At 36.4% G+C, this 17,250-nt stretch overlaps 1 protein-coding gene across 2 annotated transcripts in view; it reads right to left on the reverse strand.

Annotated features, from left to right (window-relative positions):
* CAAP1 (caspase activity and apoptosis inhibitor 1) overlaps positions 1–17,250 on the reverse strand; it is a 52,399-nt gene that overhangs the window by 34,249 nt on the left and 900 nt on the right. For both annotated transcript variants that reach the window (XM_060609625.3, XM_060609626.2), the window contains exons 2-4: positions 12,033–12,233; positions 10,982–11,066; positions 9,864–9,939 (exon numbers count right to left, since the gene is read on the reverse strand). In XM_060609625.3, the coding sequence (XP_060465608.1) occupies positions 9,864–9,939; positions 10,982–11,066; positions 12,033–12,233 (362 nt within the window). The remainder of the gene's footprint in view (positions 1–9,863; positions 9,940–10,981; positions 11,067–12,032; positions 12,234–17,250) is intronic.

Consider the following 17,250-nt stretch of genomic DNA (forward strand, 5'->3'; position numbering starts at 1 on the left):
TTATCCATTCATCCATCGGTGGACATTTGGGCTCTTTCCATACTTTGGCTATTGTTGATAGTGCTGCTATAAACATTGGGGTGCATGTGCCCCTTTGAAACAGCATCTCTGTATCCCTTGGGTAAACACCTAGTAGTGTAATTGCTGGATCGTAGGGTAGTTCTATTTTTAATTTTTTGAGGAAGCTCCATATTGTTTCTCAGAGTGGCTGCACCAGTTTGCATTCCCACCAGCCAACTTGATCTTTTCAACCACTTATATTTAATACCCATGTATTCCATTTTTTTACGTTTATTTTTAAGGGGGAAGGGGCCGAGAGAGAGAATCCCAAACAGGCTCCACGCTGTCAGGGCAGAGTCCAACGTGGGGGCTCAAACCCACAAAGTGTAACACCATGACCTGAGCTAAAATCAAGAGTCACACACTTAACTGACTGAGCCACCCAGGGACACCACCCCCCCCCCCCGAAAAAATATTCACATTTGAGATGCACAAAACAGATGTAATAAAAAAAACGGAGATTTAAAACAATTCCTACCAATAATTATTCATTTTATAAAAACAATTTCATGTTAATTTTATTCACTGTTTTAAATATTCTAGTGAACAGGGGCGCCTGGGTGGCTCAGTCGGTTAAGCATCCGACTTCAGCTCAGGTCACGATCTCACGGTCTGTGAGTTCGAGCCCCGCGTCAGGCTCTGGGCTGATGGCTCAGAGCCTGGAGCGTGCTTCCGATTCTGTGTCTCCCTCTCTCTCTGCCCCTCCCCAGTTCATGCTCTGTCTCTCTCTGTCCCAAAAATAAATAAACGTTAAAAAAAAATTAAAAAAAAAAATATTCTAGTGAACATAAAATGGTCCAATTTTTATGTGCTACCTAAAATCTCTAAAGCCTATTTAGAAATATCTTGTGTTTTTTTTTTAAGTTAATCATCCAAAATGGGAATCCAGTAATAGCTAATTTAGAGTACGCCCATTCTCTAAGAAAGTAGCAGTGACCAGGAACAATATTTCCATAACACTCATATAGGAACTACTTTGTGATATACATTATTTTGAGAACCTGGATTTTTTCATTTCTTTATCTTCTAGAACTGTGATATTATCTCAACAATATTTATTATCTGTAGGAAAACATAGTTTCACTTCCACCAAATCCTCCCTCAATATCACTCACTAAAAACACATTAACCTAAGACTCATGAAAAGTTATTTATGAGAGCAATTCTAAAATACTGCTAAGATCTCCCTAAAGTGTTTGTATTTTTATTCTTTATATATAAAACTTCAATCCTGATTATTTTATTGCACTATTGAAGATTTAAATATCATTACAAACATATTCTTTAGAGCATAATCATCTTACATTATAGGCTGAGCTAATACCTGTCCTCATTTTTAGTGCTATTTTAGCTATAAAGCTTTTTCTAGCACATTCCAAATGGAGACAGCACTCTAATGCCAGGCCTCTCTATTACTTTATTTACTTAAAATTGTTATTGTTAAGCAACTGTCATAATCTGTAACATTTACAAATTTTGTCATAATACCAACAGTTCTAAAACACTGCAAAACTAGAGATGCTGAGGTTTTTGGACTATCTGTTAACATAAACTTGTGAAGGTGAACTAAAGTGAAAACCCCATCCCTCACCCTTTTGAAAATGAAGATATTTAGAAACTACAGAAGTTTTATCTTTACAGTTCCTAAATCTCATTTCTATAAAAATTGCTACAAGTTAACACTCATTAGTTTCAAATTTCAAAGTAACACACTGTCAAAAATTTCTTACAACTACTACTTCTGCCTTCTTGTTATTTCTGGTAGTTAAGAAAAGATTAATTTACATAGGGCATATTAAATACCATATACATACACATACCCATACATATACACCTTATATTGAAAATTGTAACTTTATAGCTTCTTAGACAATCCTAAGAAGCTTCCAATAAAAACTGTAATAAAAGCACATAGGTCGCCCATTAAAATAAAGTATCAAATTTTCATATATTTTAGTAACATAGATTACTTTAGCTGGACCAATTTGAAATCATTTTTATTCATTAAAATTGGGATGAAAAAAGGTATATGTCTCAGTTGATAAGACACTGACAAACTGACATAATTGGTTCCAACGTCAACCTTTTGGCTCTCCTGTATTTCTCCTTCAATCAGAGTTTCATTTTATAGATATTTTGTACATTAAGCATTCAGGCAAATGAAGTACTGTGCAGCACAATGAAATACATACATACCAGACAAAAAGACAATAGCTACACTCAGGTCCAAATAATTTTCTGCGCTCCTAGGAAAAGTTGTTGACCTGATTTTTCAAAAAATACAGATTTTTTGTGGGATATCACTTGGTTTTTAAACGTTAGAAACGATTTGAAATTTTTACATGTTTAAATCAGCAAAACCTCTCTATGGCTCCAGGCAACAATCTATAATTCTGGCTCCTATCTACATTTTCTTTTAATTTTTTTTTTTTAATTTTTTTTTTTCAACTTTTTTTATTTATTTTTGGGACAGAGAGAGACAGAGCATGAACGGGGGAGGGGCAGAGAGAGAGGGAGACACAATCGGAAACAGGCTCCAGGCTCCGAGCCATCAGCCCAGAGCCTGACGCGGGGCTCGAACTCACAGACCGCGAGATCGTGACCTGGCTGAAGTCGGACGCTTAACCGACTGCGCCACCCAGGCGCCCCTAATTTTTTTTTTTTAACGTTTATTTATTTTTGAGACAGAGAGAGACAGAGCATGAACAGGGGAGGGTCAGAGAGAGGGAGACAGAATCTGAAACAGGCTCCAGGCTCTGAGCTGTCAGCACAGAGCCCAATGCGGGGCTGGAACTCACGGACCGCAAGATCATGACCTGAGCCGAAGTCGGCGCTTAACTGACTGAGCTACCCAGGCGCCCCGATCTACATTTTAATCAGGTACCTTGCATTAGTTTTCTATTGCCACTGTAACAAATTACCACCCATTTAGTGGCTTAGGACAACATGAGCTTATTCTGTTACTCTTCCGGAATTCAGAAATCCCAAAGAAGTCTTAGCACAGGAGAATCAAGGTGTAGGTAGTGATGCTTCCTTCTGGAGGTTCCAAGGAAGAATCTATTTCTTTGTCTTTTCCAGTTTCTAAGAAGCCGCCCTACATGCCTTAGGTTGTGACTCCTTTCCAAGCACATCATTGAAACCTCTGCTTATGTCATCCCATCTCTTTTGGATGCCTTTGATCTTTTTACTACCCTCTTATAAGGATTCTTGTGGGGCACCCGGGTGACTCAGTCTGTTAAGCATCTGACTTCGGCTCTGGTCACGATCTCACAGTTTGTGAGTTGGAGCCCCGAATCGGGCTCTGAGGGGCTCTGTGCTGACAGCTCGGAGGCTGGAGCCTGCTTCCAATTGTGTCTCCCTCTCTCTCTACCCCTCCCCCACTCATGCTGTCTCTGTCTCAAAAATAAATAAAAACATAAAAAAAAAAAAAAAAGAATTCTTGTGATCACACTTGTCCCAACTGGTTAATCCAAGATAATCTTATCTCGATTCCTAATTTAATCATATCAGCAAAGTTCCTTTCTGCATGTAAATTAGCATATTCCTTATGTTCTGGAGATGAGAACATAGACATCTCTGGAGAGAAGTCACTATTCTGTCTACCATATTTGTGTTCTGGGAGTTTTTTTGGTAAATTCTTGAGATGTTTCTACACAGACGCTTTTGTGTCATGGTCTGAAGATTTGTGTCCCCTCCAAAATTCATATACTGAAATCCTCATCCTCGACATTGAGGGTATTAGTAGGTGAAACCTTTTGGAGGTGGTTAGGTCATGAGACTGGAGATCTCCTGAATGGGATTATCTGGCTCTCTCTCTTTTTTTTTAATATTAATCTTCATGGTCAAACTCATGTCTCCAGATCAAGAGCTGCATGCTCTACCAACCAAGCCGGCCAGACACAGATTGTATCGATTATAAAACATTTTCCACATATCTCACAGCCCTTTCCACCATGTGAGAATACAAGAAGTCTGCAATCTGGCTAGATGAGCCCTCACCCAATCATACTGGCACCCTGATCTCAGACTTCTAGCCTACAGAACTAAAAAATAAATTTCTGTTTATAAACTATCCAGTCTGTGGTATTTTGTTATAGCACCCCAACAGATTAACACATTAAGTCCTGTGCAAATAGGGAGTTTTACTTTTTCCTTCTAATCTATGCGACTTTTATTTCTTTTTATTGCTTCACTGAACATGTTGGGACTTCCAGTACATTGCTGAAAAGGAGTAATGAGTAGGTATTTTTGTTTGATCCAATCTTAGAAAGAAACCAAGCAGATTTTCACAATTAAGTATGCCATTTTATCTGTATGCATTTATTTTTAAGTTTATTTCACTGTGGGCTTTTTTTTTCCCCTAACTTCTTGAATTGATACTTAGCTCACTTATTTTAATTTGGGGATTAGTTATCTATATTTAAGGCAAAATTTTCCTCCAAGTACTACTTTAGCTGTATCCCATAGAACTGGTTAGTTTTTTATTTATTGTTAGTTTTTAGACCGTTTATAATTGCTCTTTAACCTAAAAGCTGTTGAGTTTTAAAATATGTAGGCAGTGAGTTTTCACATCCTTTTTGTTCATTTTAGTTTACTGCTCTAAAGTCAGGACAATAGTTCTTTGAGAATTTTATTGAGCTTTTATGACCAAACTTATTAACAACTTTTCTGGATAGTCCACAGAAGATATGTTCTGTTTTCAGAATACAGAATATGGTCTATATCAATTAATTTATTTAGGTGTTCAATATCCTGATTTATTTTTTAACCAAGTTGATTTATCATTAGATAGATGAGAGAGATAAAATCAAGTTCCTATTACTCCTGCACTTCTGGTTTCACATCACGATTCCTGTAGTTTTTGCCTTATAAAAGCTACATACAGGAAATGCACATATGTGTGGCATATGGAAGGCATATATTCCTGTTAGATCATCTTTATGGATTTCACATTATTATAAACTGCCCTTAACTGTCTTGCATAAATCTTTTTGTCCTGAAACCAGCTTTCACTACTATTAGGATTGTTGTATCTTTCAAGTATTTCTTCCAGATCTTCTGTTTGGTTACTGACTCTTTTATGACATAATTTAACACCCAAACTTAAAACAAAAAATTCTCACGCAGATGCATTTTTTTTTTTAAATGTATCTAAATTTTGGTATCTTTACCCACATGGATCTGGGTTTTTAGTCTAATTTAAGAACTTCACACACCACCATCATAGACTACACAATTTAAGAACGTTATGCTATTTTTTTCAGATGATTTTTGTCTTTTAGTAAAATGTCAGGATATTCTTCATAAATTTCCTATAAAATGTATTTGGAAAGCACATCCTAGTTTTTGTAATTTGTATGAAGAGAATTTTTTTTTTTTTTTAGTTCCCTGTGACAGCACAAGAATGCCTGATAGCCGGTAAAACATTAGTTCTGGGTGTTTGTGAGGATGCTTCCTGAAGAGATTAGCATTTGAACTGGTGAACTGAATAAAGCAGATAGTCCTGAGCTGTCATCATCCAATCCTTTCAGGGCTAGAATAAACAAGGCAGAAGGGCAAATTAGCTCCGTCTGCTGGAGTTCAGACATTCATCTGCCCTAGAACATGGGCACTCCTGGTTTCTGGGCTTCTGGAGTCCTTTGGACTAAGACTGTATTTTGCCACCAGTTTTTCTTGTTCTCCATCTTACAGAGAGCAGATCAGCCGATCATGGGACTTCTCGGCATCCGTAAGCACATGAACCAATTCCTATAATAAATCTCTTTTATGTAACTATACATACCCTATACGCACACACACATGCACACACACACACATCTGTCTGGAAAAGCTTAATGCATTCTTTTTTATAGATGCTTCTGCTATAAGAGGGAACAGTTGTTGATTTTCTTATGCTTATATATAGTCCATCTTATCAAGTTCTAGTCTTTTTTTTTTTATTAATTTTTTTTTTTAATGTTTATTTATTTTTGAGACAGAGAGAGACAGAGCATGAATGGGGGAGGGTCAGAGAGAGAGACACACAGAATCTGAAACAGGCTCCAGGCTCTGAGCTGTCAGCACAGAGCCCGACTCGGGGCTCGAACTCAAAGACCGCGAGATCATGACCTGAGCCGAAGTCGGCCACTTAACCGACTGAGCCACCCAGGCGGCCCTCTAGTCTTTTTTTAAGAACCTAGAATCTCTCAGCTATTCTAGATTTATAATCTTATAAACTGAAAAGAAAAATACAGTTATTTCTTCTTCCAAAGTTTATCATATCAAAATTAATTACTCTCCACCACCCATCTTTCTTTTGGTCTAACTGCATTTGCTAGAAATGTTTAATGTTTAGAAATGCTAGAAAATGTTTAAAATTAATGGCCATAACAGGCTTCCTGGCTAGGTCCTCATTTTAATTCACTAAGTGGGTAGTTAAATTTGGTCAAATGCCTTCATTGTATCTGAATCGTTTTCTACGGTACCTTTTTTACCTATAGCTTATATTGAAAATGACTGCTGAATATTATCAAAGGCCTCTTTAGTATCTACTTATCAGACCATATAATTTTTCTTCTTTAATTTGCTGATATGAATTATGCTAACAGACTTTCTAATTAAATTTCCTGTAAATTTATTCCTGGAATAAATTCTACACGGTCAGTGGTGTAACTACTTACTTCATACAACGCTGGATTCTACATGCTAATATGTAGTTACAATCTTTACATCTATATTCACAAGTGAGAAGGCCTATAATCCCCCATATGCTTTTTCGTCACTACTTATGAGATTTGGGGTACTAAAGCTATGCAGAAATCCTAAAGTAAATTGAAGACCTTTACACCTTTTCCTACGGCCTTAAATAATTTAAATAACACAGGTGTAACGTGTTTGAAAATAACAACAGAAGGCATTATTGAATATTTTATTAGCTGTAAACACTTTACATGTTTTGACTTATTAAGTAATAATTCAGCTGTGAATTCACCTTGTCTTGGAGTTTTTTCAACAGTAGATCCCTATTCACTTTCTAATTTCTTCTTTGTTAATCTCCAAATTTTCTACTTTTACAGAAAGTCTACTTGGTTTATTTGTATTGTGATAGAAAATCATCCATTTGCTAGTTTCAACTTTGTTTATACAATGCTGTGTATGAATTCACACCTATCTATAATTATGATATTATCTCCTTCTTTCTTCCTAATCTCAATTATAACTGTTCTCCACTGATGTCCTTCCTTAACCCAAGGAGTTAATCTATGTTCTGGTCTTTACAAAGACCAAGTTTATAACTTACTCATCCTTTTGTTTGCTTACTATTTCTTTAGTTTTAATGTTTACATTCGTTTGTTTCATTTTTCCAACTTTCTTTTGGCTTAACTTGTTATTTTTAAAGTTATTTTATGTTTATTTATTTTGAGAGAGAGAGAGAGAGAAAGAAAACTCATGCACAAGAGTACAGGAGGGGGAGGGAGGGAGGGAGGGAGGGAGGGAGAGAATCCTGAGCAGGCTCCACACTTGAGATCACAACCTGAGCCTAAATCAAGAGCCAGAGGCTCAACCGAGTAGGGGCATCCAGGTGCCCCTACTTTGTTATTTCTTAAATTCCTTTAAGATGTGCACTAAGTTCCCAGGATAGTCATTAAGCTTTTATTTCTCACATCTAAACCCTCCCTTTAAACTCAGCTTTGATATGCTAACAGTCAAATGAAACACATGAATTCTAACTGGATCCTGGATCAGAATCAGTTCATTAATTACAATAAATAAATACACTATAAAATATTTTTTTAGTAATAGGGCAAATTTTATGTGGGCAATATATTAGAGGACATTATTTGAATTACTGCTTATTTTTTTAAAGTGATATTGTATTGTGGCTATGTAGTAGTCCTTATTTTTAGGAAACGCATACCGAATTAAGCATGACATGCTATGACATCTGCAACTTATTTTTAAATAATTTATGGGTGGGGCCCCTGGGTGGCTGAGTCAGTTGAGCAAAGAGCTCTTGATTTTGGCTCAGGTCTAATCCCAAGGTCGTAGGATCCAGCCCTGCACCAGTCTCCATGCTAAGCATGGGGCCTGCTTAAGATTCTCTCTTTCTGCCCCTCTCCCCTGCTTGCTCTCTCACTCTCTCTCTCTCTAAAATAAAAATTAATGGGTGGGAGGATGGGCTACATGGGTGATGGGCATTAAGGAGGGCACTTGTTGGGAGGAACACTGGGTATTATATGTAAGTGATGAATCACTAAATTCTCCTGAAATCATTACTATACAATATGTTAACTAACTTGGATTTAAATAATAAAAAAAATTAATAAAATAAAATTTAACTCAATTAAAAAAACCCAGATTTATGGGCTTAATTATGTTTCCCTCTACTAAAAAATTCATAGGTTGAAGCCTCAACCCCAGTGTCTCAGAATATGACTACTTTGGGGGCACTTGGGGGGCTTAGTCAGTTAAGCGTCCAGCTTTGGTTTTGGCTCAGGCCATGATCTCATTTTGTGAGTTCAAGCCCCACTCTGGGCTTTGCGCTGACAGTGCAGAAGCTGTTTGGGATTCTCTCTCTCCCTCTCTCTGTCCCTCCCCACCTGCTATCTCTCTCTCAAAAATAAACTTAAAAATTAAAAAAAAAAAAAAAAAAAGAATAGGACTATTTTGGAGATAGGACCTTAAAAGAGGTAATTAAGTGGAACACCTGGGTGGCTCAGTTGGTTAAGTGTCCAACTTCGGCTCAGGTCATGATCTCGCAGTGCATGAGTTCGAGCCCTGTATCCGGCTCTGTGCTGACAGCTCAGAGCCTAAAAGCTGCTTCAGATTCTGTGTCTCCTTCTCTCTCTGCCCCTCCATTAGCGTGCTCTCTCTCTTCCTCTCTCTCTCAAATATAAATATTAAAAAATTTAAAAAAAATAAAGAGGTAATTAAGTTAAAATGAGGCTATTATGGTGCACCCTAATCCAATCTTACTGGTGTCCTTATAAAGAAGAGATCAGGACACGGGGAGAGCCACCAGGGGACACACAGAGAGAAGGGCAAACAAGTCAAGAAGCAGCAACAAAGTGGCCATCTGCAAACCAAGAAGAGAGGCCTCAGAGGAAACCAACCCTGCCAGTACCTTGATCTTGAACTTCCAGCCTCCAGAACTATAAGAAAATGAACTTTTCTTTAAGTCAACCAGTGTATGATATTTTGCTATGGCAGTCCTAACAAACTAATGCAATGGCTCTGAGAGAAAAAAAAAAAATGATAGAGAGAAAGCAAAAATAACAAAATGTTAATGTTGCTGATTCCATTGTATGATTCTTTCAACTTTTATGTAAGTTTGAAATTTTCCAAAATAAAAAGGCTTATATTAGCATCCCCAAAACTCTGGGTGTTTTTTATCATCACAATAGTCAAATTTTATGTACCTATATAAAATGAACCACCTTACTATCTCATCTGTGAAATGTGACAATTATCACCTGATATTAACAGGTACTAGAAGAAGTCAGTGAGTTAAAGTGTTCTAAACTACTAACACAATACCTGGTAGAGAAAGTACTTAATAAATAGTGGGTATCACTAGTAGTTAATTCAAATTCCAAATGACAGAAGTGATTCAGCTGCAGGCCGGCATCACTGTTTTACATCTATGATTAGTAGTTTAAGAAAATCATCTTAATCCAAACTCAATTATTATAAGTAAACAAATCTACACTGTTGAATCATTTTATATAAATACAACACAGAAAAACAATCACATTCTTGAGGTAAGAAATCACTGAAGGAACAACAAAGAAATTTTGAAACGGAAATGAAAGTTTTTAACTTACTGACTGACTAAATCAGATCCCATCTTAGGGCCATCATCTGCCTCCTCTTCCATATCAGAGTCCATACCATTGTCACCTTATAAATAAAATAAACTATTGAACGCATACTTATAAAATGTCAGAACAATTTAATCATTACACAAAGTGTCATCCAGAAAAATGATGCAAATTAAAGAACTTTGTAACTGATGAGAGGACGTTTTTAATTGCTTACATTTAAAATGAGTTTTTCGGTGCTTTATTAGGTATTTCTAATTGCCTTCCCTTTATCTATTTTATAGATGTATGTGTGTGTGTGTATACTTACAGACTATAACCAGATGGATACATCTATTAGCAAAGTTACAAACTCCATTAAACCATTTTAAATTTTTTATTTTATATTTTTTTCAGGTTTTATTTTCAAGTCATTTCTATACCCAACGTGGGGCTCAAGCTCACAACGCTGAGTCATATGCTCTACCAGCTGAGCCAGCCACATCACCCCATTAAACCATTTCACATTTAAAAAAGATGTTATCTCTGGGAATCCAGTGTCTCCATTTTTCTGCTTCTTCTCTTGTAATATTAATGCTAAAATCCTTGTACAGTTCCAAAAGAAAAAAAAAAAGCTTGAAAATCTAAAATTCTACAGCTAATAATGTCACAGAGTCATACTTCAGGCAGACAGATAAATGTAGGTAATCTCCAAGAAATTCTTCCCATTCTGCATCCAGGTCTTATTAGAGCAAAAGCAGTATACAACAGGCAATTAAAAGCCATAAGAACATAAAGCAGAAAATAAGAAATTATTTCAAGAAAAGCTATCTCAATAATAATTTTTTACAGTGTTTTGGGTAAAATCTTTCATTTCATTTTATTATTGTGTACAAACTTATGCTCTTACCTACACAGTTGATTTCAGAAAATGATAACAAAAAGTCTATTCTTGAAATGCTATTCTGATATGTAAACTATATTTCAAAGTACAAACAGAAGTAAAATTACTCAATGATTATCCAATGATTATCATTACTTTAATGAAATTAAATATCCAAGTTAAAAAAAGAATAACCTAGGATTTATGCTAAATATTATATTAACTAATAAGTTACCAGAGTGTAGAAATATGTTCTTACCCTCAAGAATCTTCAAGATTTTTTTTTCAGATAGTAGTTCTAACTGTTCCTGGCACAGCTTTTTAATTTCTTCTATTGAACAGTTCTAAAGAAAATGACATTAAAAGAAATACACTTATGTAATATAGCACCAATGTAAACTGGAAAACAGCAATTACAAAGAAAAAAGTCTGGTTAGCAAAATCTTACATTAAAACAAATTAAAAGCCAGATAAATCTTTTCATTGAGATGAAATCTGAAAAACGGGCCAATTAATATGTAAACGTTATAACTTACAGACACTTGATGAAAATAAAGTCAAGTTTGTTAGGAAAGAACAAACTAAGGAGTAAGTCAGGTACCCGGATGTTTTTAATAACAGCCTATTTGTTAGGTAATTCCTCTAATGATTTAAATACTCAAGTGCTGGTTCTAAACATCTTTGATCCTAAGCCCTATTTCCACAACTCTAAAATTAGAATACCATGAATATATGAAAATATTTCTGAATTTAATGAAATATAAGCTTTTGCCAACCAATATTGTGCACTGTTACACAGCAGAATTATTATTTCCTAAAGCACCAGAAAGAATCATTATACCTCTAATTTAGTTACTAAAATTGCCTGCATTTAATAGAATTATTTCCAAAAGGTCAATACATTCCTTACCCAAATTTTTATTTATTTATTTTTCATTTTTGTGAGAGAAAGAGAGAGGGCGTGTGCACGGGGTAAGGGCAGAAAGAGTGGAAGAGGATTCAAAAACTGTTCTGTGCCAGCAGCCTGATATGGGGCTTGAACTCAGGAACCTCTCAGGAACTGGGAGATCATGACCTGAACCGAAGTCGGATGCTCACTGACTGAGCCACCCAGGTGCCCCTCTTGGCAAACTTTTCAATATACAAAGCCATTTATAGTTCTCCAAAATCCCTTTTTTTAATCTTTTTGAAGTAGCCTGTTTTAGTTGAAAACATCCAATTATATAATTTACATTAAGTAAAATGACAGCTACAAAAAAGGTATATATTTCTACATTGGGTATAATCCAATAATATATGTAATGAAATACCTTTAACACATCAGGAAGCATCTTCTGTAACTTCTTCTCGCCTATGATACAGAAACACTGCTGAAGCATTTCTTTTTTGTCTGATATGTAGAAACTAACTGGTTTTAGTGACACAGTCAGGTCCAGTCCACCTTCTTCAAGGTCACTGTGCTCTGCCAAGAATAATTCTTTTTCCAAAGTTGGCAGAAGGTATCTGGTATCCTAAAATTAAAAGAGACAATGAACCATTAAATAAAGGAGAATGTATATGATGTCATACATTTATATTTAATAACTACTTCGTTAAATATTTCCAAATTCTTTGCTTGCACAGATTATTTACCTAAAGCCATTAACAAGGACTTTGAATTGTTCAATATTCCTTGATATTACTCTCCAAACTACACTTAACTTGATAAGGTGATATTAAGCGAAGAAATACCACCTTAGGACATAAAAAAGGAAATATACTCAACATCAAAAAAAGAAAAAGAAAATATACTCACTATTGAGTGACCTACTATAATTTTAGACTTCTGAAGAATTAGGATATTACTCTCGCAGGCCACTCAACTCAAAATTTTATGTATGCATTGTTATTCTTAAATTCATAAAACAGAATGGCACAGCAGCAAAAATGTTAAAGATCATAAATATTATAAAGTATTACTGCTTATCAGGAGCTATGCTCATTTTAAAAATGCTATGTAATTTAATCATATTCAAAGCAGCCAAGTAATTTAAAACATTTCTGCCAATTTTACCTCTTATCTCCCAAATCTATCAGTTTCTCCAAATCTACTGCCATAATCCTGGTCCAAGGTACCATCATCTTTTGCCTAGATTACCTTAGCAGCTACTAAACTGGGTGCCTTACATCTAATCTGTCTCTCCAATCTGTTTTGTATACTGTTATTAGAATAGATTCTATAAAATGTACATATACTCATCCTCCTTATTTATAACCTTCCAGTGAATTCACACTGATCTTTGGATCACAAAGCCTATCTGGGCCTTCAAATATAACCTGTTCTCCCTTCACCTCACATACGCAGGGCTTTTGTATGTACCGTTCCCACTTGAACGGTCTTTCCTCCCACTCCCCCCTCCCCCATCTTATACTCTTAAAATTAACAAATTCAGATATCAATTCAAAAGGCATTTCTTCAAGAAAATTCTCCCTGACTATATAGTTCAGGTATGTTTATCATTATTTTTTTTTTTAATTTTTTTTAATGTTTATTTTTGAGACAGAGGGAGACAGAGCACAAGTTGGGGGGAGGGGCAGAGAGAAAGGGAGACAGAATCCGAAGCAGGCTTCAGGCTCTGAGCTGTCAGCACAGAGACCAATGAGGGGCTCGAACCTACAAACCGTGAGATCATGACCTGGGCCGAAGTTGGACGCTTCGTCAACTTTGTGAGCCACCCAGGCGCCCCTGTTTATTATATTTTCTAATAGAATTGTTTCAAAGTTGTTTAAAAACACACTAATTTTAAAGACTACTATGATAATTAGACTGAAAAAGTAAAGAACGTTAGCTCGTTTTAATGGCTCACAAAATAATTCAAGTGTTAGTGAGGATGTAGAGAAACTGGAGCTCTCACACACTGCTAGTAGGAATAGAAAGTGGTACAGCTGCTTGGAAAAACAGTCTGGCAGCTCCTCAAAAAGTTACCTTATGACCCAGCAATTCCATTCCTAGATATACATCCAAGAGAAATGTAACCACATGCCTGCACAAAAACTGGTACACAAATGTTCATAGCAGCTTTATTCGTAATAGCCAAAAGGTGGAAACAATCCAAATGTCCATCAAGTGAAAAATGGAAAAACCAATTGTGGAACAGCCATTCACTGAAATATCATTCCATTCATATAAAATGTCCAGAACAGGAAAATCTATAGATCTATAGAGATAGGAAGTAGTGACTGCCCAGCGATGGAATGTGGTAGCGGTGAGTATTAGGGATGAAAGCTGAAAGGTTCACATTGGGTTTCTTTTGGGGGTGATGAAAGTATTTTAAAACTGACCACAGTGATGGTTGTACAACTCCATGAATACGCTCAAAACCAGTGAACTGTATACTTGAAAGAGGTGAATTATATGGTATATGAATTATATCTCTATAAACCTGTTACCAACAATAATAGGGAATGCAATGTACAACAGATATAATGGCATTCAGAATTCTGAGGTCTTCTCTACATGCCTAATATATACTGACTCTTTTTTCCTTCATAAATTAAAACTAGGGTTTAGTTCTGCATGCGAATGTTTACAATATGTAGCTTACTGGCCTCTCATCATGATAAAGAGTATAAAAGATATGGAAACAATTAAGATAAGAATGATGATATCCAAAATTAAATCTACAAGGTGTGGAAAAACTGGATAGATCTATAACTATCAAATAATTGGAGGGAAAAAAAACTAAAAACAAATAAATAAATAAAACCTGCCCCTAAACACTCACCAGACCCACACAGCTGTATGGTCCAATAGTCCAGTTCTGATACATCTTCAAGAAAAAGATATAAACTGGGGCACCTGGGTGGCTTAGTCGGTTGAGCATCTAACTTCAGCTCAGGTCATGATCTCACAGTTCGTGAGATTGAGCCCCACATCAGGTTCGGTGCTATTAGTGCGGAGCCTGCTTTGTATCTTCTGTCCCCACCCTCTCTCTGTCCATTCCCGGCTTGCGCTCTCTCCCTCTCTCAAAAATAAATAAACAGAAAGAAAGAGAGAAAGGAAGGAAGGAAGGAAGGAAGGAAGGAAAGGGAGAGGGAGAGGGAGAGAGAGAGAGAGAGAAAGAGAAAGAGAGAGAGAGAGAGAGAGACAGAGAAACTATTCTGGAACACATCCCCAAAATGCAAAGCTTCCCAAATCAATCCATGAGGCTAATAAAATCTTGATACCAAAAGCAGACAGGATATCTACACAAATAAAAACCATAGGCTGACTTAACTTAGGAACATAAAACACAAAAGAAAGAATATCAAATTCTAGCTGAGTACAATAACCAAACCAAATAGGATCTATTCCAAGACTACAAGACAGTTTAACGTGAATTAATTTACCAACTTACCAAAAATTACATTTTCAGATTAAAGGAGGAAAGCTATGTGATTATCTAAACAGAATGCCATAAAAGCATCTAATAACACTTTACAACCCTCAGTGAACTAGGAATTGGAGAAAATCTCCTTAACTTGATGATAAGTATCTTTCACAACCTTTGGCAAATATACTTATGGGTGAACATTAGAAATGTTCCAGAAAAAAAGAAATGTTCCCACTAAAAAAAACAAATGGGAAAGAAAATGCCTACTGTCATTGCTTCTGCTAAACACTACACTAAAAGTCTTACATAATGAAAAAGTACAAACAACAAGATATATTAGTGCTGAAAAAGAATAGACAAAACTCCCTGTTAACACAAATTTTTCTAAGTCATTTGAAACTAATAATAATGTGGCTAAATACAAGAAAATGCATAAAAATAAATGGGTTTCTGTGTTTCCACAACTCCCAATTTAAAGATGTAATGTTTAGGGGCACCTAGTGGCTCAGTTGGTTAAGTGTCTGACTCAGGCTCAGGTCATGATCTCACAGTTCATGGGTTCCAGCCGATGCAAAGTCTGCTTGGGATTCCCTCTCTCTCCCTCTCTCTGCTCCTTCCACGCTCTCTCGCTCTCTCTCAAAACAATAAACTTAAAAAATAAATAAGGATGTAATGTTTAAAAATATTAAAATAAAGAATAGTTTTAGGACAGGTTGGGAAGGGAATGTGGAAAGATCTTCCTCTTTTTTTTAATGTTTATGTATTTTTGAGAGAAAGAGTGCAAGTGGGGGAAGCACAGAGAGAAAGGGTGGGGGGGGTGGTGGACAGTGGCTCTGAAGCAAGTTCTGTGTTGACAGCAAGAGAGCCCAACACGGGGCTCAAACTCACAAACCATGAGCTCAGGACCTGAGCCAAAGTCAGAAGGATATTTAACTTACTGAGCCACTCAGGCGCCCCTGGAAAGATCTTCCTAAACACACAAATTCAGAAGGCAAAGGAAAGTATTAGCCTTGACCACAAAGAAATAAAAAAACTTCAGTTACACCATAGACAAAGTTGTAGTAACTTTTGCAGTATACTTTACACAGAAGATTAGAACCAAGAGTTTATGTAGATTCAGAACTTATCAGTCGAGAGCTGAAAATAACTGGGACACCTGGGTGGCTGAGTCGGTTGAGGGGCCCACTTCAGCTCAGGTCATGATCTCACACTTAATAGGTTCTAGCCCCGTGTGGGGTTCTGTGCCCATGGCTCAGAGCCTGGAGCCTACTTCAAACTCTGTGTCTCCCTCTTTCTGCCTACCCACTGTGATCTCTCTCAAAAATGCATTAAAAAAAAAAAAAAAAAAAAAAAAAAAAGCTGAAAATAACCAAAAAGAAAAATGGCCCAAGGATATGTATATGCAATTTACATAATAAGGAATCCAATGGTAAATAAAATATTAATATGTTCAATCTCACTATTAATCAAGAGTATATAAAACATGAAACATCAATTTCACCCATTAAGCTGACAAATTTTTCAAAAATGGATATAATGAATATTTGCAGAAATGGGTACTCTTTTGTAATATTTAGACTATATATCAGTAAAGCCTTTTTTGGAAAGCATTTAGTGGTACCTGCCAAAACTTTTTATTGTTTTTGTTTTTAAGTTTATTTATTTTGAGACAGAAAGCCAGTGGGTGGGGTAGGGACAGAGAGAGTCCCCAGCAGGTTCCAGGCTGTCAGCACAGACCCCAACACAGGGTTGGAACCCACAAACAGATCATGACCTGAAAGGAAATCAAGAGTCCAAGGTTTAATGGCTGAGCCAACCAGGCGCCCCTCTACCAAATCTTTTTAAATGCATAAAATCTGACCCAGCAATTTGACTTCTTGACTTCTGTGTTGTATGAAGTTTAGGTATTCAGGCTTTTGTCTTATAACCATTTTTTTAAATTTATTTTTGAGACAGAGAGACAGAGCACAAGTGGGGGAGGGGCAGAGAGAGAGGGAGACACAGAATCCAAAGCAGGCTCCAGCCTCTGAGCTGTCAGCACAGAGCTCGATGTGAGGCTGGAACTCACAAACCGCGAGATCGTGACCTGAGCTGAAGTCAGACGCTTAACCGACTGAGCCACCCAGGCGTCCCTGAGCAATTTTTTTTTTAAACGGCGATATCTTGATAGATAGCT

The sequence above is a fragment of the Panthera onca genome, chromosome D4 (genome assembly GCF_046562875.1).
Source record: "Panthera onca isolate mPanOnc1 chromosome D4, mPanOnc1 haplotype 2, whole genome shotgun sequence".
Classification (NCBI taxonomy): Eukaryota; Metazoa; Chordata; class Mammalia; order Carnivora; family Felidae; genus Panthera; species Panthera onca.